Source organism: Salmo trutta, chromosome 1, assembly GCF_901001165.1.
Source record: "Salmo trutta chromosome 1, fSalTru1.1, whole genome shotgun sequence".
In the NCBI taxonomy this organism is placed as follows: Eukaryota; Metazoa; Chordata; class Actinopteri; order Salmoniformes; family Salmonidae; genus Salmo; species Salmo trutta.
Genome location: NC_042957.1, coordinates 14,596,727 through 14,616,248, shown reverse-complemented (window position 1 = coordinate 14,616,248; position 19,522 = coordinate 14,596,727). Strand labels below are relative to the sequence as shown.

At 41.8% G+C, this 19,522-nt stretch overlaps 1 protein-coding gene and 1 long non-coding RNA gene across 3 annotated transcripts; both read left to right on the top strand.

Moving 5' to 3' along the window:
* Positions 1–529: 529 nt before the first annotated feature.
* Positions 530–14,704, top strand: slc25a29 (solute carrier family 25 member 29). Of its 2 annotated transcripts, XM_029723049.1 has the most exons (5): positions 530–927; positions 4,690–4,733; positions 6,606–6,689; positions 12,255–12,462; positions 14,006–14,704. In XM_029723049.1, the coding sequence occupies exons 1-5, from the start codon at positions 900–902 to the stop codon at positions 14,572–14,574; spliced, it is 933 nt and encodes a 310-aa protein (XP_029578909.1). In that variant the 5' UTR covers positions 530–899; the 3' UTR covers positions 14,575–14,704. The 2 variants fall into 2 exon arrangements, with proteins under 2 accessions (XP_029578909.1, XP_029579001.1); XM_029723141.1 differs by lacking the exons at positions 530–927; positions 4,690–4,733 and adding an exon at positions 5,004–5,064.
* A 3,106-nt stretch (positions 14,705–17,810) lies between these two features.
* LOC115168189 (uncharacterized) lies at positions 17,811–19,313 on the top strand. Its single transcript, XR_003870636.1, has 2 exons — positions 17,811–18,978; positions 19,160–19,313. It is a non-coding gene; the product is annotated as an uncharacterized LOC115168189 (long non-coding RNA).
* The last annotated feature ends 209 nt before the right edge of the window (positions 19,314–19,522 follow it).

Here is a 19,522-nt window from a genome sequence, read left to right as displayed (position 1 = left end):
AGCACAAAACCATTAATTGTTTAACGCTAAATATCTCAAGATACTCATTGAATTAATGCCACGTTGAGAAACAATTCATATTTTTCTCTTAGAAAGAGGCATAAAGGCGTATTGTGTCTAAAACTAGTGTGAGAACTGTTCTGAAATACATAATTTCATTGATAAGGTTAAAACGAGAAGTTTGAAAGGTGGTAGCTATTCCATCGTATGCTCGTCCACATGTGACCTTGAATGTAGGTAGTTAAGCCATAACATATGGAATAGTTTATATTTTGTCTAGGTTTGGCATATGTATGATATGGTAATCGCAACTTTCAGCCGCCAGATGATTTCAGCCCGTTTTCTTATGCGTAGAAACATCTATTTTCCATAATGTTTCAAACGAGAGTCGTTTGTGGGGTGTTTTCATCAATGACCAAAAACGTCACACCGTATTGCTGACGCAACCTTGAAAGTGCGATTCTTTTCATACTCAACCAATAAACGTTGGGGGCTACGATTGAAAAGAGGGGTGGTGCCTTCGGCACTGTAATGTGATTGGATACGATGTTTACCCGAAGCAGGTAGTAAACACCTCCAATGTCATCTGTCAAAACGTTGGTCAGACAGCCACGGTGTCGAGGTTACTACAGAGAGGGGATCGTAAAATCAGTTAGCTTGGACAGTTCATGGAGGTCGTGTAGTTACTCTATTCATACCTCAGTGATTCTAACGACCGCAACAAGGATATATTAGCTAGCAAGTTGATAGCACATTAGCCTAGCTAGGAGACGAAGACGGTTGCCAACTAGCGCAGCTGTGTTTCATCAAACTGTGTAAGTGGCAAACGAATCGGCATCAAAACGTATTCATTAACCGATATTTTACACTTAATCGCAAATTTGTACTGAAGAGTGGTGATGGACTTTCTCGCTGGCTGCATTGGAGGTAAGTCTGATATGAAACGCACCAACCCACGAAGCAGCTTTAGCTAGCTACTGGCTGCACTAAGCCAATCAGGGAAGGCAAGCGCACCCATCCATCGTCATAGGCTACCTACATTACACCACACACACAGATAATTGTCTTTAAACCAATTTGAGAAATTCATTCTTACATAGCTCACACAAATTGACACAATGTATGTCATTGAGATTGTTCAACTCTAGCCTTGTTCACATGATCACCCGGCTAACTACTGTAGGTAGTTAAATCGATAGTGTGTGATGACGCAATCCCATTCCGTGATTTTAAACCGCATTTTTGTACTTGGCGCAAGTGGGTCGACAAGGCACGCAAGGTTAATTGTCCAAATTATATCTATATAAATGGAAAAACATGTGACATATTGTAGCTGTCTGGAACTATTCAGACAATGCATTAAAACCAGTAACTGACTCTGTGTGATTGTAACCATAGCCGCGGGAAGTAGAGGTGCTGAACCCCCTGAAAATGTAAAATTAAATATTAATACATTTTTTATATCATTATTATATATTTTTTATTAAGGTAGTGCACTGTAGTACAAATCACAGCATCCCCCATACCCAAACATCTTCCTGTGGCTATGATTGTAACATCATATACCAGGAATAACAAACTCAATTTGACACCATAAGATACTGTAGCCTACAGTCTGAATAATTGGTAGGCATGACATTGTTGTAATGTAGATATATGCCTATTTGGTAAGTCAGGTCGGTGCAAGCCATATTGAGTCTGCTATCTGGTGTCAGAAAAAAGTAGTCCCTATGTGTCATAAAAGCTGGATACCAGGGGATATGGGTAACCACCGTCAACATTTCAGGGTTAGACCGTATTTAGGAATCTGATGCCAGTAGTCTCCAATGTTACCTTGGTGCTATTCTTCTTGATTAGATTTGTTTATAGGTGGTTGGTTCATAAAGTAGACGGATGGCCTTCTCTCCAGGAAGACTACGTTTATGTTGTTGAAAGTTAAAGGTCTACTTCTGGTGAGATTATTTACGATAAGTGATACATCCTGTGGTTTCAGTTACTGCTCCATCAATCAATGATTTATACATCAAATAACAGGCATACAAAGTTATTTGTCAATATTCAATGACTTGGCTATCAGAGGAGAAAGATGAAATGACTTCCTTCTTTCTCACTTGGACATGGTCTAGAAATCCTCCCACAGGTGTTTTCCAGCCACCCACAAGCCTCCTTAATGTCCTCTGTACACCCTGTGAAGAATGGAAAGCATGTAGTCCTATGTCCTGTACCATTACATCTACATTTGACACTGGTCATTGGTAATTTAGCAGACGGTCTTATCCAGAGCGACTTACAGTAGTGAGTACATACATTTTTTATATTTGCAGACTGAAACAGATAACCTAAGATGGCTCTACTGTAAAAAGGATATGCATCTACACATACCCCTTCACAGACCAATCACACTCTCCCTCCTGCTGTCACTGGTCTGCTATGGAAGGGTCTGGTGTACATGTAAACCCATAGGGGAGGGATCCACATGCTCAACGTTAGTGGAATGGCGTGAAAAGCCCGACTCAACTCAGAAGGCAACTTTAGTATTATATGGGAATGTAGTTACTTTGTACCAGGCAGATTCCTTTGCATAATATAAATATAAATGCAACATGTAAAGTGTTGGTCCCATGTTCCATTAGCTGAAATAAAAGATCCCAGAAATGTTCCATACGCACCAAAACCTATTTCTCTGAAATGTTGTGCAAAACTTTGTTTACATCCCTATTGGTGAGCATGTTTCTCCTTTGCCAAGATAATCCATCCAGGTGTGGCATATCAAGAAGCTGATTAAACATCATGATCATTACACAGGTGCACTTTGTGCTGGGGACAATAAAAAGCCACTCTAAAATGTGCAGTTTTGTCACACAACACAATGCCACAGGTGTCTCAAGTTTTGAGGGAGTGTGCAATTGGCATGCTGACTGCAGGAATGTCCACCAGAGCTGTTGCCAGATAATTTAATGTTAATATCTCTACCATAAGCCGCCTCCAACGTTGTTTTAGAGAATTTGGCAGAACGTCCAACCGGCCTCACAACCGCAGACCACATGTAACCACGCCAGCCCAGGACCTCCACATCCGGCTTCCTCACCTGCGGGATCATCTGAGACCAGCCACCCAAACAGCTGATGAAACTGAGGAGCATTTCTGTCTGTTATAAAGCTCTTTTGTGGGGAAAAACTCATTCTGATTGGGTGGGCCTGGCTCCCCAGTGGGTGGGCCTATGCATTTCCAGGGCCCCGCATGGCTGCATCCCTGCCCAGTCATGTAAAATCCATAGATTATGACCTAATGAATTTATTTTATTTTACGATTTCCTTATATAAACTGTAACTTGTACATATATAAAAACGTTGACATTTTCACGTTTTTATATATTTTTGTTCGGTATAGATACAAAAAGTGAAAGAATTTGAAATAACTCAACTTACAAATTACCCAGGCTACTGTTAGTTTGCTGGTAGTTTTTTCTGCAGTAGCTACCTAAGGTATTGTAAAATATGACCAAAATGGCCCTTTGCCTGCCGGTTGCCAAGGACACAAGTAATCGTGTCAATTTCTCTGTTAAGGTAAGGATTTAGGGTAGGGACATCCCAAGGATCCCGGATCGCACTGACCCATGCACATGCCTACTGCTGTTCTTTTCCTGGCTTACAAAAGGAGGCCGGCTCTGATTGGCTGGCTGTGGCACAGCAGGTGCTTAGTAAGGATTAGCCTTGCTCTTCTAGCCAGTCCCAGAGAGGCACAGACAGACCAAAGACAGAGATATGGCCTACAGCCACAGAGTTCTGCAAACTCTGTTTAGGTTGTAGCATTCTGTTGGTGCACTACACATTCCAACCTTTTATTATGTTGTTTGTTTTGGAACGTTTGATGCCAGTTTGGAGTATAGTCCGCCAAACTATGTAGGCCTATAATCAAGGCCTATAGCAGGACAGTTGCTGTCAGGGCCCAGGGCTAAGGTTTCACTCCGTATTCAGAGCCATGGGGAGTGGAGGAGAGGGCTTGTACACATGTTATGTACAGTACCTTCCAGAGCAGTTGCTTGGACAAAGCTATTCCTGAAGGAGACTCAGTCTCTCCCCAGTGGCCTTGCCATATATGAGTCAGCGGTCTGTCATACCTCGATTCAAATACTATTTGAAATCATTTTAAATACTTTGCCGGTGCTTGATTGAGCCAGCCTGACTAATGGACTAATGGAATAGTCTCAACTGTAAACCCTGTCCATCTGGCACGCAAGGCAGGCTGGAGCAAATGCTTCAACTATTTCAAAGATTTTAAAATAGTATTTGAAGCCAGGTCTGCTGTCGGTCTACAGTTCGGCTACAGGTTGTTGTTGATGGTTACAGGGTTTCCATTTCCTTTCTGAGATGAATCACAGTTTATATTTTGGCAGGCTGATGTGATGTCCTCTATGTGGGATGAGAGCCAACATTAAAAGGCTTATGTTTACGATTTCTGTTGTTGAGATCTGGATAGCGGACATGGCTATTTATTTAGTTTACAGAAACAATGTTTTGGTTGCTATAAATAACTTTTTTTTTTTCTACCGGAATACAACTTCTCAAACTATCTGTGTATCACATAGGCTACAGTCATTTTTACTTGTAATTATTTTTTAACAATCTGCTCTCGGTTAAGTATAGCGTAGTCTATCCTGTCTGACTACTCTCTCATTCTTCTCTTCAGGTGCTGCCGGAGTCTTAGTAGGACACCCTTTTGACACGGTAAAGGTGAGTCTGGTTGTTCTCGTTTTGGGCTGTTTCTTTCCATTATATGAAAATAAAGCTTGCAGTCACTAAGTTCAATAGTTGCTGCTTGTCTCAAACAACCATAAAAAACAGCAATACAGTATAGTAAGGGGAAATTGATTACCGTATTCTCCACACTATAACAGATGCTGTTTTGTTTGTATGTATGTAGGCTGCTGATTTCATACACATCCTGCTTGCGTAGGTCTAATGATTGTGGAAGATTTCCTTGTTAATGTAACAAGGACTTTCTTCGTTTCACAGAAAAGGTCTTACTGTGTTAGTAGATACTTCTACACAACAGTACACTGTAGTAAGTACAGCAAAGGTCAATCCATCCACCCGTCTCTCTCTCTCTGTCACTTTGACTGTCTTATTTTTGTTGAACCACAACAAGAATAGGACTCGTCCCCATCCCCTATCAACATTTTGATGTCTGAGTTTACCAAGTTGTCAGAAAAATCATGTTTATACACTTCATGGCAGTACATACACTATATATACAAAAGTATGGGGACACCACTTCACATTTGTGGATTTGGCTATTTCAGCCACACCCATTGCTGACAGGTGTATAAAATTGAGCACACAGCCATGCAATCTCCATAGACAAACATTGACAGTAGAATGGCCTTACTAAGAGCTCAGTGACTTTCATCTTGGCACTGTCATAGGATGCCACATTTCCAACAAATCAGTTAGTCAAATTTCTGCCCTGCTAGAGCTTCCCCGGGCAACTGTAACTACTGTTATTGTGAAGTGGAAACGTCTACAACGGCTCAGCCACGAAGTGGTAGGCCACATAATCTCACAGAACGGGACCGCTGAAGCGCGTAGCATATAAAAATGGTCTGTCCTCAGTTGCAACACTCACTACTGAGTTCCTAAATGTCTCTGGAAGCAACATCAGCACAAGAACTGTTCCTTGGGAACTTCATGAAATGGGTTTCCATGGCCGAGCAGCTGCACACAAGCCTAAGATCACCATGCGCAATGCCAAGTTTTGGCTGGAGTGGTGTAAAGCTTGCCACCATTGGACTCTGGAGCAGTGGAGAAACGTTCTCTGGAGTGATGAATCACACTTCACCATCTGGCAGTCTGATGGACGAATCTTGGTTTGGTGGATGGCAGGAGAACGCTACCTGCCCAAATGCATAGTGCCAACTGTAAAGTTTGGTGGATGAGGAATAATGGTCTGGGGCTGTTTTTCATGGTTCGGGCTAGGCCCCTTAGTCCCATGAAGGAAATCTTAATGCTACAGCATACAATTACATTCTAGACGATTCTGTGCTTCCAACTGTGACAACAGTTTGGGGAAGACCCTTTCCTGGTTCAGCATGACAATGCCCCCTGTGCACAAAGCGAGGTCCATACAGAAATGGTTTGTCGAGATCGGTGTGTAAGAACTTGACTGGCCTGCACAGAGCAGTGACTTCAACACCATCGAATACCTTTGGGATGAATTGGAACGCCAACTGCAAGCCAGGCCTAGTCGCCCAACATCAGTGCCCGACCTCACTAATGCTCTTGTGGCTGAATGGAAGCAAGTCCCCGCAGCAATCTTCCAACATATAGTGGAAAGCCTTGCCAGAAGAGTGGAGGCTGTTATAGCAGCAAAGGGGGGACCAACGCAATATTAATGCCCATGATTTTGGAATGAGATGTTCGACGAGCAGGTGTTCACATACTTTTGGTCATGTAGTGTATAATTGTGTGTATTGGTAAGCTATTCTGTATTCCCTCATTTTGGTTCCTATGTTGTGATACTGTTGTCAGGAAGTATTGGTTTGTTCAGGGGGGATGCTGATTGGCCGTCCAGGTTCTCTTTGACCTTGACCTGTGTGTGTGTCGCAGGTGAGACTCCAGGTTCAGAATGTGGACAAGCCTCTCTACCGCGGGACCTACCACTGTTTCCAGTCCATCGTACGGCAGGAGTCGGTAAGTCCTACCTAAATCTTTATCATTAAGTGGAAGCTGTGTCTCCAATTTAACTTTAAACAGGCGATGAGCTCATGTTAAGTTGTCATGTTTGGTATATTATAGTCCAATAGGCTTCAGATTTGTTTGAGACTTTGACCACTCTCCCATCAACACAACCACATTGAAGTCTGCTCTGCTTGAGTTATTAATGAGGTCAGTTTGTCCTAAGCGCTGATCCTGGACCTGTCTGTTTCAGACGACCTCACCTGTCTTGTCTTGTGACTGATTGTTATGGGCCTGATAGAATACTCACAGAGCTGATGGGGGTGGGAGAGGCAGTAGCACAGAGCTCTACAGTGCGACCATTTTACTCGCAAATGTGCCAAAATATTTAGCTGTGCGACCTGGAATTTGTATTCAAGAGCACATTTTATTTAAGAGCGCTAGTGTCCCTTGAAAAATGAAGCATTCTACCCTTATTACCCCAAATATTTTTCATTGTGCTCCTAAAATGCGCCTACGTTTTCCACACATGCTCCTTGTAAAAAAAAAAGGTAAGCGTAGCGCCCTGTAGTAAATATGGGCATTGGGAATACGTATTTTGGTTTGTGTTCAGTTGAAACTTTTTATAAGGGTTTTAACAAGTTTATAAATGAATTCCTCAACGTGTTGAGTTAGAATGCCTTAACCAACCATGTTGTTCCACCTCCTACATATGTGATGACATCACCTGGTTTAAACGTGAGACTATATCTCTCATCATTACTCAATGCCTAGGTTTACCTCCAATGTACTCACATCCTACCTTACCTTTGTCTGTACACTATGCCTTGAATCTATGCTATCGTGCCCAGAAACCTGCTCCTTTTACTCTCTGTTCCGAACGTGCTAGACGGCCAGTTCGTATAGCCTTTAGCCGTACCCTTATCCAACTTCTTCTCTGTTCCTCTGGTGATGTAGAGGTTAATCCAGGTCCTGCAGTGCCTAGCTCCGCTCCCACTCCCCAGGTGCTCTCATTTTTTTACTTCTGTAACCGTAAAAGCCTTGGTTTCATGCATGTTAACATTAGAAGCCTACTCCCTAAGTTTGTTTTACTCACTGCTTTAGCACACTCTGCCAACCCGGATGTCTTAGCCGTATCTGAATCCTGGCTTAGGAAAACCACCAAAAACCCTGAAATCTCCATCCCTAACTATAACATTTTCCATCAAGATAGAACTGCCAAGGGGGCGGTGTTGCAATCTACTGCAAAGATGGCCTGCAAAGTTCTGTATTACTATCCAAGTCTGTACCCAAACAATTTGAGCTTCTACTTCCAAAAATTCACCTTTCCAGAAACAAGTCTCTCACTGTTGCCGCTTTCTATAGACCACCCTCTGCCCCCAGCTGTGCCTTCGACACCATATGTCAATTGATTGCCCCCCATCTATCTTCTGAGCTCGTGCTACTAGGTGACCTAAACTGGGACATGCTTAACACCTCGGCCAACCTACAATCTAAGCTTGATGCCCTCAATCTCACACAAATTATCAATGAACCTACCAAGTACAACCCCAAATCCGTAAACACGGGCACCCTCATAGATATCATCCTAACTAACTCACCCTCCATATACACCTCTGCTGTTTTCAATTCAGATCTCAGCGATCACTGTCTGCATCTGTAATGGGTCTGCGACCAAACGACCACCCCTCATCACTGTCAAACGCTCCCTAAAACACTTCTGCGAGCAGGCCTTTCTAATTGACCTGGCCGGGGTATCCTGGAATGACATTGACCTCATCCAGTCAGTAGATGATGCCTGGTTATTCTTTAAAAGTGCCTTCCTCACCATCTTAAATAAGCATGCCCCATTCAAAAAATGTAGAACTAGGAATAGATATAGTCCTTGGTTCACTCCAGATCCGTCTGCCCTTGACCAGCACAAAAACATCCTGTGGCGTTCTGCATTAGCATCGAATAGCCCCCGTGATAAGCAACTTTTCAGTGAAGTTAGGAACAAATATACACAGGCAGTTAGGAAAGCTAAGGCTAGCTTTTTCAAACAGAAATTTGCATCCTGTAGTACAAACTCAAAAAAGTTCAGGGACACTGTAAAGTCCATGGTGAATAAGAGCACCTCCTCCCAGCTGCTCACTGCTCTGAGGCTAGGAAACACTGTTACCACCGATAAATCCACTATAATTGAGAATTTCAATAAGCATTTCTCTACGGCTGGCCATGCTTTCCACCTGGCTACCCCTACCCCGGTCAACTGCCCGGCACCCTCCACAGCAACCCGCCAAAGCCCCCACCATGTCTCCTTCACCCAAATCCAGATAGCTGATGTTCTGAAAGAGCTGCAAAATCTGCACCCCTACAAATCAGCAGGGCTAGACAATCTGGACCCTCTCTTTCCAAAATTATCTGCCGAAATTGTTGCAACCCCTAATACTAGCCTGTTCAACCTCTCTTTTGTATCGTCTGAGATTCCCAAAGATTGGAAAGCTGCTGCGGTCATCCCCCTCTTCAAAGGGGGTGACACTCTAGACCCAAACTGCTACAGACCTATATCTATCCTACCCTGTCTTTCTAAGGTCTTCAAAAGCCAAGTTAACCTGATATGGATAGGGGGCAGTATTTTCACGGCCGGAAGAAAAAACGTACCCGATTTAAACTGGTTACTACTCTTGCCCGGAAATAAGAATATGCATATTATTAGTAGATTTGGATAGAAAACACTCTGAAGTTTCTAAAACTGTTTGAATGGTGTCTGTGAGTATAACAGAAACCAGGAAGTGTAGGATCTGAGATATGTAATTCTTCTTTCTAGTCCCTTCCGAAACTACAGTATCTGTGGGGTTACGTTGCACTTTCTAAGGCTTCCATTGGCTGTCTAAAGCCTTCAGAAAGTGGCTTGAGCCTTCTCCTGTCTCTGGGCAGAGTATAGGAACTCAGTTACTGAGTGGTCTGACTGAGGACAAAGAGATTGGATATGCACGTTCCCGCGAGCACGCTGTTTTTTCTTTTCCTCCTTAAATGAATACACTATTGTCCGGTTGCAATATTATCGCAATTTTACGTTAAAAATACCATAAAAATTTATTTTAAACAGCGTTTGACATGCTTCTAAGTATGTTAATGGAACATTTGATCTTTTTGTGTCTCAAGTAGCGCTCGCGCATTACCATTTGGATAGTGACCTGAACGCACGAACAAAACGGAGGTATTTGGACATAAATATGGATTATTTGGAGACAAAAACAACATTTGTTGTGGAAGTAGCAGTCCTGGGAGTGCATTCTGACGAAGATCAGCAAAGGTAATACAATATTTCTAATACTGAGTTTAGGTTGCCCTGAACTTGGCGGGTGTCTGAATAGCTCGCCGTGATGGCTAGCTATGTACTCAGAATATTGAAAAATGTGCTTTCTCCAAAAAGCTATTTTAAAATCTGACACTGCGATTGCATAAAGGAGTTCTGTATCTATAATTCTTAAAATAATTCTTATGTTTTTTGTCAACGTTTATCGTGAGTAATTTAGTAAATTCACCGGAAGTTTGCGGTGGGTATGCTAGTTCTGAACATCACATGCTAATGTAAAAAGCTGGTTTTTTATATAAATATGAACTTGATTGAACAAAACATACATGTATTGTATAACATAATGTCATAAGAGTGATGATCTTCATCAGATGACAAAGGTTAGTGCTTCATTTAGCTGTGTTTTGGGTTTTATTCACATATATGCTTGCTTAGAAAATGGCTGTGTGGTTATTTTGGTCTATGTACTCTCCTAACATAATCTAATGTTTTGCTTTCGCTGTAAAGCCTTTTTGAAATCGGACAACGTGGTTGGATTCAGGAGAGGTTTATCTTTCAAATGGTGTAAAATAGTCGTATGTTTGAAAAATTGAAATTATTGGATTTGAGGTTTTTGTATTTCGCGCCATGCGATCCCATTGGCTGTTGGCTAGGGGTTCCGCTGACAGAACGATGCACATTACTGTGCAGCCTTATTCATCGACCTGGCCAAGGCTTTTGACTCTGTCAATCACCGCATTCTTATTGGCAGACTTGACAGCCTTGTTTTCTCAAATGATTGCCTCGCCTGGTTTACAAACTACTTCTCTGATAGAGTTCACTGTGTCAAATCAGAGGGCCTGTTGTCCGGACCTCTGGCAGTCTCTATGGGGGTGCCACAGGGTTCAGTTCTCGGGCCGACTCTCTTCTCTGTATACATCAATGATGTCGCTCTTGCTGCTGGTGATTCTCTGATCCACCTCTATGCAGACGACACCATTCTGTATACTTCTGGCCCCTCTTTGGACACTGTGTTAACTAACCTCCAGACGAGCTTCAATGCCATACAACTCTCCTTCCGTGGCCTCCAACTGCTCTTAAATGCAAGTAAAACTAAATGCATGTTATTCAATCGATCACTGCCCGCACCTGCCCGCCCGTCCAGCATCACTACTCTGGACGGCTCTGACTTAGAATACGTGGACAACTACAAATACCTTGGTGTCTGGTTAGACTGTAAACTCTCCTTCCAGACTCACATTAAGCATCTCCAATCCAAAATTAAATCTAGAATCGGCTTCCTATATCACAACAAAGCGTCCTTCACTCATGCTGCCAAACGTACCCTCGTAAAACTGACCATCCTACCGATCCTCAACTTCGGCGATGTCATCTATAACATAGCCTCCAACACTCTACTCAACAAATTGGATGCAGTCTATCACAGTGCCATCCATTTTGTCACCAAAGCCCCATACACTAGCCACCACTGTGACCTGTACGCTCTCGTTGGTTGGCCCTTGCTTCATAACCTGTAGCCAGTGGGTTTGGCGACGAGTATCTACAAGTCTCTGCTAGGTAAAACCCCGCCTTATCTCAGCTCATGGGTCACCATATCAGCACCAACTCGTAGCACGCGCTCCAGCAGGTATATCTCACTGGTCACCCCCAAATCCAATTTCTCCTTTGGTCGCTTTTCCTTCCAGTTCTCTGCTGCCAATGACTGGAACGAACTGCAAAAATCACTGAAGCTGGAGACTCATATCTCCCTCACTAGCTTTAAGTGCCAGCTGTCAGAGCAGCTCACAGATAGCCCATCTATCTACCTCATCCCCATACTGTATTAATTTATTTATCTTACTCCTTTGCACCCCAGTGTCTCTACTTGGACATTCATCTTCTGCACATCTACCATTCCAGTGTTTAATTGCTATATTGTAATTACTTTGCCACCATGGCCTATTTATTGCCTTAACTCCCTTATCTTACCTCATTTGCACTCACTGTATATAGACTTTTTGTTTTCTTTTTTTCTACTGTATGTTTTGTTTATTCCATGTGTAACTCTGTGTTGTTGTATGTGTCGATTTGCTATGCTTTATCTTGGCCAGGTCGCAGTTGCAAATGAGAACTTGTTCTCAACTAGCCTACCTGGTTAAATAAAGGTGAAATAAATAAAATAATTATGTGTCTCGCTCTTTTCATGCTCTACATGAGTCCATAGCCTGAAATATAAAATGTTTTTAATTTCTCCCTCTCTTTACCTGACCCATCTCTCCCTCCTTCACCCACCACCCCAGATGTTTGGGCTGTACAAAGGCATCGGCTCCCCCATGATGGGCCTAACGTTCATCAACGCCATAGTGTTTGGAGTGCAGGGAAACGCTATGCGTTACCTGGGCCAAGACACCCCTATGAACCAGTTCCTGGCCGGGGCTGCAGCCGGAACCATCCAGTGTGTCATCTGCTGCCCCATGGAGCTGGCCAAGACACGCATGCAGATGCAAGGTAGGGATTATCAAAATAATGGGCTTTTGTCTCGTTCAAAACAGCTGGAAACTCAAACATCTTAGACTTCAGTGCATTCAAGACAACCTGCAACTCAGGAAGAAAAAGACCTCTGACTGGGAAAAATAGTTTTGAACGCTCATCCAAATCGGAATTCCAAGCTGGAAACTCTGGCATCTTTCTAGAGCTCCGACCTGGAGGTCAACATCATAATTTGACCTCCGTTTTTTTTCTGCTTTCCCAGTTGTCTTGATAGCACCATTTTAATACTAGGAAAAGAGTGGCGACAACTACTATTCTCTCCAACTGCTTAAAACGGTATGAATTATAAAATTGTGCTTTTCTTTACATGTGTGTCATGGTGAGGTATAAACCAGGTCATCTGACCACCGTGCATGTAATAGATGCACACACATATTTCAACTGAAGTTACTATATGTTATAAAGAAAGTCATGAACAAGTATTAGACATTTTTTTGACATCCTCGGGGACCAATGTTGATAATTCGATATGATATTGATTTGAGTGAAGTATGTTGTGATAACCATACCGTTGTTGCAAGCATGCAACACTGCCTTAGGAGAGTGCCATATCATGATTTGATGAGATATTTGTTACTTTAAGATAACAAAAACTGTTGTCAACACTTGCATGAATACTTTACTGGGCAAAAGTGTTCCATGTTTCATACATACACATTCATTGGTTTCCCCAGTATTTGGTGGTGAAGCAACTTAGCTAACTAGCCAGCAAGTTAAACAATTTGTGGATTGTACTCTGCCTTTTCAAGCTAGCCACTTAGCTACCTCCTTAGCAAACAATAATTTCTAAGAAGCACATTCTGTGTAGTTGTTTGTGCAGATGTTTTTGTTCTAGTTAGCAAATGTTTCTAGATAGTTGTCAAATGTTTGTCATTTTAGCTTATCTGAGCTAGCTAGCATAATGTACTCGGTGCACTGCCCCTACACTGTTGGAAAGCGTGTGTACCATAGACGGATGGGTTGTTTAGCAACAAAGCCAATGCGTACTCAACTTTGGGGAAAAACAAAGTGGGTTGCCTTAGTATCAAAGGATTATTGACAACATGTTGACCATATTGTAAACTATAACACACACATTTTTTCTGTAATACATAGTTACAGTTGTTGGTTAGCTAGCTAGCAAATTTTTTGCCATATTAGCATTGACGTGACAAGTCAAAACACCTAAAAACAAGACATGGTATCAAGAACAACATACAACTTGCTGAAACAAGCCACCTACGATTCTCCACATGGCTGCTTCTTGTCATTGCTGCTAGAGATCTGACCATTCAGAATCATAACAACACACTGCCTTTTGCCTCTGTGATGCGCACGCATAATTTTGGTGACGTTGTCAACCCACCCGTCTATAGCATCAGTTTTTAAAGGGTTCACCAATGGCACTAACTATTAAAACGTTTCAAAACATGTATGGCAACCTATTTCATGTTTCTCCTAGAGTCAAATTTTCCATATTGGTACCCATCACTAGTATTTATAATTATACTGTGTTACTAAGGCACTGGGGAGAAGAAGTCCAAGAGGAAGCTGTATAAGAACTCCCTGGACTGTCTGGCCCGTATCTACAAGCGGGAGGGGCTGTCGGGGGTGAACCGTGGCATGGTTACCACGCTGATCCGAGAAACCCCTGGTTTCGGAGTCTACTTCCTGGCCTATGACGTCCTGACTCGCTCCATTGGCTGCGAACCTGACGACCCCTACATGATCCCCAAACTGCTATTCGCCGGTGGGATGTCCGGGATTGCCTCTTGGCTCTCCACCTATCCAGTGGACGTGATTAAGTCCCGCCTCCAGGCGGACGGGGTGGGTGGGGTCTACCAGTACACCAGCATCGCTGACTGCGTGCGGCAGAGCGTGAGGAGGGAGGGGCTCAGAGTGTTCACGCGAGGTCTTACCTCCACCCTGCTCAGGGCGTTTCCCGTCAATGCTGCCACCTTCGCCACCGTCACGCTGGTGCTGCTGTACGCACGGGGAGTGGAAGAGGGGCCCAAAGACTGTGAGCTGGGGCCCCCAAACACAGCTCACCACACACAGCTACCACAGCAGACCCAGGCTTCCAGCTTGTGACCTGAGTCTGGAGGTGTTACTCCCACCAAAGCTGAGTATGGAAACCCATAGACTCCTGATATAGCTATATGTACACTACCGTTCCAAAAGTTTGTGGTCACTTAATGTCCTTGTTTTTTAAAGAAAAGCAACAAAATAATTGTTCATTAAAATAACATCAAATTGATCCAAAATACAGTGTAGACATTTGTTAATGTTGTGAATGACTATTGTAGCTGGAAATGGCTAATTTTGTTATGGAATATCTACATAGGTGTACAGAGGCCCATTATCGGCAACCATCACTCCTGTGTTCCAATGGCACGTTGTGTTAGCTAATCCAAGTTGATCATTTTAAAAGGCTAATTGATCATTAGAAAACCCTTTTGCAATTATGTTAGCACAGCTGAAAACTGTGGTGCTGATTAAAGAAGCAATAAAACTGGCCTTCTTTAGACTAGTTGAGTATCTGGAGCATAAGCATCTGTGGGTTCGATAACAGGTTTAAAATGGCCAGAAAAAAATAACTTTCTTCTGAAACTCATCAGTCTATTCTTGTTCTGAGAAATTAAGGCTATTCCATGCGAGAAATTGCCAAGAAGCTGAAGATCTCGTACAATGCTGTGTACTACTCCCTTCACAGAACAGTGCAAACTGACTCTAACCAGAATTGAAAGAGGAGTGGGAGGCCCACAACTGATCAAGAGGACAAGCACATTAGGGTGTCTAGTTTTAGAAACCGACGCCTCACAAGTCCTCAACTGGCAGCTTCATTAAATAGTATCCGCATAACACCAGTCGCAAAGTCAACCATGAAGAGGCGACTCCAGGATGCTGGCCTTCTAGGCAGCGTTCCTCTGTCCAGTGTCTGTGTTCTTTTGCCCATCTTAATATTTTATTTTTATTGGCCATGGCTTGGTATGGCTTTTTCTTTGCAACTCTGCCTCGAAGGCCAGCTTCCCGGAGTCGCCTCTTCACTGTTGACGTTGAGACTGGTGTTTTGTGGGTACTACACTGCATTTCTGATCAATTTGATGTTATTTTAGTAGACAAAAAATGTGCTTTTCTTTCAAAAACAAGGACATTTCTAAGTGACCTCAAACTTTTTAACAGTAGTGTAGATCTATAGATTTGCAGGCTAAGACTGCACTTGACTTGTGTATATATAATTTACTTTGGGGGGGGGTATAATGTTTAAAGTAACCGTTATTTCCTGCCTTATTACATTTTAACAGTTTTACTGAAATGGAGAGGTCGAAGCACTGATATCTTTGGAAGATGCGACAAAAAAAGAAAATTGAATGTAGTGAGACTGAGATTGAACCCGAAGCTTAATATGCCACTTTCTCTCTCAGACCCTAGTATTTCTCAAATAAACCAAAAGAGTTAAGGTTATGGTTAAGTCGCTGGTACTAACTGGTACAACCACATGTCAACTAACTAGCAATGTAATGGTCTGCAGTTTATCCTTTTATAGCTCTGTCTTTGCACAGTAACTAGTCAGTTCTCTACTTTGGCCTCTCGGGAGATTCACATGTAGGGTACTAGTTGAGTTAAAGCACTTATCATGTCCTAACTGAAAAGCAACCTATAATGTACCTGAGCGATATCTGAAAGCTGAATGAAAGCCCCGAATGTGACCTTTTGTGTTTGAAGCACAAGTGTGAATCCCTATTAGAGTTGGCAATAATGTAATATATCTTGTGTGTTTTGTTTTTGGACAAGGCTTGTGTTTTACTGAGTAATGGAAGTTTTGTCTTTGGTGTTTTACTTGTGTATAAATGAGAGATTCATTGTATTTTATTTTTAAAGATGTGATTGGCAAAATTTCTAAATATTGCAAATTCTAGAGTATTTTTTTTTGTGTTATTATTTGAGCCGGAATGTTACTGTGGTTGCTGTTAACTAATCTATGTCTATGTCTCTAATCTGTGTCTCTTGTTCCTCATAACTGTTAACTCTTGTCATTTTAGAGGATTTGTAATGGGGAGTTGATATACAGTACCAGTCAAGTTTGGACACACCTACTCATTCTACATTGTAGAATAATAGTGAAGACATCAAAACTATGATCTAAAACATATGGAATCATGTAGTAAAAAAAGTGTTAAACAAATCAAAATATATTTGAGATTCTTCAAATTAGCCACCCTTTGCCTTGATGACAGCTTTGCGCACTCTTGGCATTCTCTCAACCAGCTTCACCTGGAATGCTTTTCCAACAGTCTTAAAGGAGTTTCCACATGCTGAGCTCTTGTTGGCTGCTTTTCCTTCACTCTGCAGTCCAACTCATCCCAAACCATATCAATTGGGTTGAGGTCAGGTTATTGTGGAGGCCAGATCATCTAACGCAGCACACCATCACTCTCCATCTTTGTCAAATAGCCCTTACACAGCCTGGAGGTGTGTTGGGTCATTGTCCAGTTGAAACAAATGGTAGTCCCATTAAGGGAAAACCATATGGGGTGGTGTATCGCTGCAGAATGCTGTGGTAGCCATGCTGGTTAAGTGTGGCTTGAATTCTAAATAAATCACTGACAGTGTCACCAGCAAAACACCATCACACCACCTCCATACTTTATGGTGGGTGCCACACATGCAGAGATCATCCGTTCACCTACTCTGCGTCTCACAAAGACACAGCGGTTGGAACCAAAAATCTCAAATTTGACTCATCAGACTAAAGGACAGATGTCCACTGGTCTAATGTCCATTGCTTGTGTTTCTTTGCCCAAGCAAGTCTCTTCTTCTTATTGGTGTCCTTCAGTAGTTGTTTCTCTGCAGCAATTTGACCATGAAGGCCTTATTCACGCAGTCTCCTCTGAACAGTTGATGTTGAGATATATCTGTTACTTGAACTCTGAAGCATTTATTTGGGCTGCAATTTCTGAGGCTGGTAACTCTAATGAACTTATCCTCTGCAGCAGAGGTAACTCTGCTGCGGTCCTCATGAGAGCCAGTTTCATCATAGAGCTTGATGGTTTTTGCAACTACATTTGAAGAAACTTTTATAAAGTTCTTGAAATTTTCCAGATCGACTGACCTTCATGTCTTTAAAGTAATAAAAGACATCGTTCGATTCACTTTGCTTATTTGAGCTGTTCTTGCCATAATATGGACTTGGTCTTTTACCAAATAGGGCTATCTTCTGTATACCACCGCTACCTTGTCACAACACAGCTGATTGGCTCAAATGTATTAAGAAGGAAATAAATTCCACAAATGAACGTTTAACCAGACACACCTGTTAATCGAAATGCATTCCAGGTGACTCCCTCATGATGCTGGTTGAGAGAATGCAAAGCTGTTTTCAAGGCAAAGGTTGGCTACAGTTAAGAATCTCTACTATAAGATATATTTTGATTTGTTTAACAACTTTTTTTGGTTACTACATGATTCCATATGTTTTATTTAATAGTGTTGATGTCTTCACTATTATTCTACAATGTAGAAAATACTAAAAATAAAGAAAAACCCTGGAATGAGTAGGTGTGTGCAAAATTTTGACTGGTACTGTATGTTTTTACTGGTTTGTGAGATACTTAGTCGTATTTGCAGAGATTGGCAGGTCTCTCTGCAATATGTACGATGGGGACATTTTGCATGCTGTTCCTGTATGAGGGTATTAATATAGTAGGCTATACACATCTGTGGACCTACAGTATGGTAGCTTTGACACAGTATTCATGCGTTATTAATGACTCTGTTCTCTCTTATTCCTTCCTGGGGGGGGGGAAGAGAACACACACACACACACACACACTGAATTGTCTCTAGTGTGTTGCTCCAGTAAATAACTATCATTGTCATAACTTTCTGAAACAAAGGATTCAGGAAAATCTACGATGACACCACAGTAATGTTCTTTTAAAGAGCTATGACATCATATTGGTATTCTCTAAAACAGCGACAGTGACGTCATAATGACAGTCTCTAACATATCTACGAACATATCCACGAACATATCCACATGTACTGAATTGTTGAATGTAACAATATGTTACCCCACAAAATGGTCTCTGACTTTTACCAGGAGGAGAATACACATGTACTCTCGACTTGTAACAATCAGCTTCTCTTCTATATATTTTGGTTGGTTCGAGGTAGTTTGCTGCTTGGATAAAACAGCCACAACCCTTGAAATACTGATGTCATGCAGTCTGCTGAATTGGTGAATTGTGGTTGTGGGGTAATGAAAATAATATATTGCTGAGTGACGTTCAGTATGCCAATCAGTTTTTGCCATTGCTAATTGTTCATTTTAATCTTTTTTATATACTGTATCACATTATGTGTTTGTCAATATGTTTTATTGGGCTTTATTGTGATCATTTTAATGTTCTCATACTCCTCCAGTCCTGGACACGAGGCTAAAGTAAAAAACTGGCATATGGAAATCATTTGGACTGGGAAGATGCGAACAAAGTATGTGATCTAAGTTTTGTGTGATGATAATGTGTTAGATCATTTGAAAGGGGGAATGAAAATGTAAATATATAAAACCTATATTTTTCAATCTGTTAGTTGTGATGTCCTCAATGTTTGACTTTGACCAGAATTTTCTTTTTTGTCTTTCTCTTATCTTGTGGGTTTTGCTGTTACAAAGATGAGCTTGGAAAAGGAAGATTCAAAAGATGGAGACACTGATATTTTTGTAACAAACTAACGAAGCTGAGCCAGTCAATGTAGCTCATGCTTTGGTTCATCAAGGTTGACTTGTAGAACATTTTGAAAATCAATAAACAGCTGACTCAGATTAAGATATTTCTCCATGTCATTATTCCTGTGACTTGAAAACAATAGTTTTATTGTCATACTGCATTTTATAATGTTACATAGTAAAATACACATCCCAGCAAAATAGATGTCTGCTGCATTGATATGAATGTGTTATTCACTCACTTCGTCAGTAGGAGTTAGTGTAATTCTACATTTTCAGAAAAGTACCTGCTAAATATAGTTTCTGCTT

Excerpts from the sequence above, each read along its gene's own strand:
- slc25a29 (XM_029723049.1), top strand. The coding sequence starts at position 900 with ATGGACTTTCTCGCTGGCTGCATTGGAG. Across the intron at positions 6,690-12,254 it reads CCATCGTACGGCAGGAGTCG|ATGTTTGGGCTGTACAAAGG; the intron begins GTAAGTCCTACC and ends CCACCACCCCAG. Across the intron at positions 12,463-14,005 it reads GACACGCATGCAGATGCAAG|GCACTGGGGAGAAGAAGTCC; the intron begins GTAGGGATTATC and ends TGTGTTACTAAG.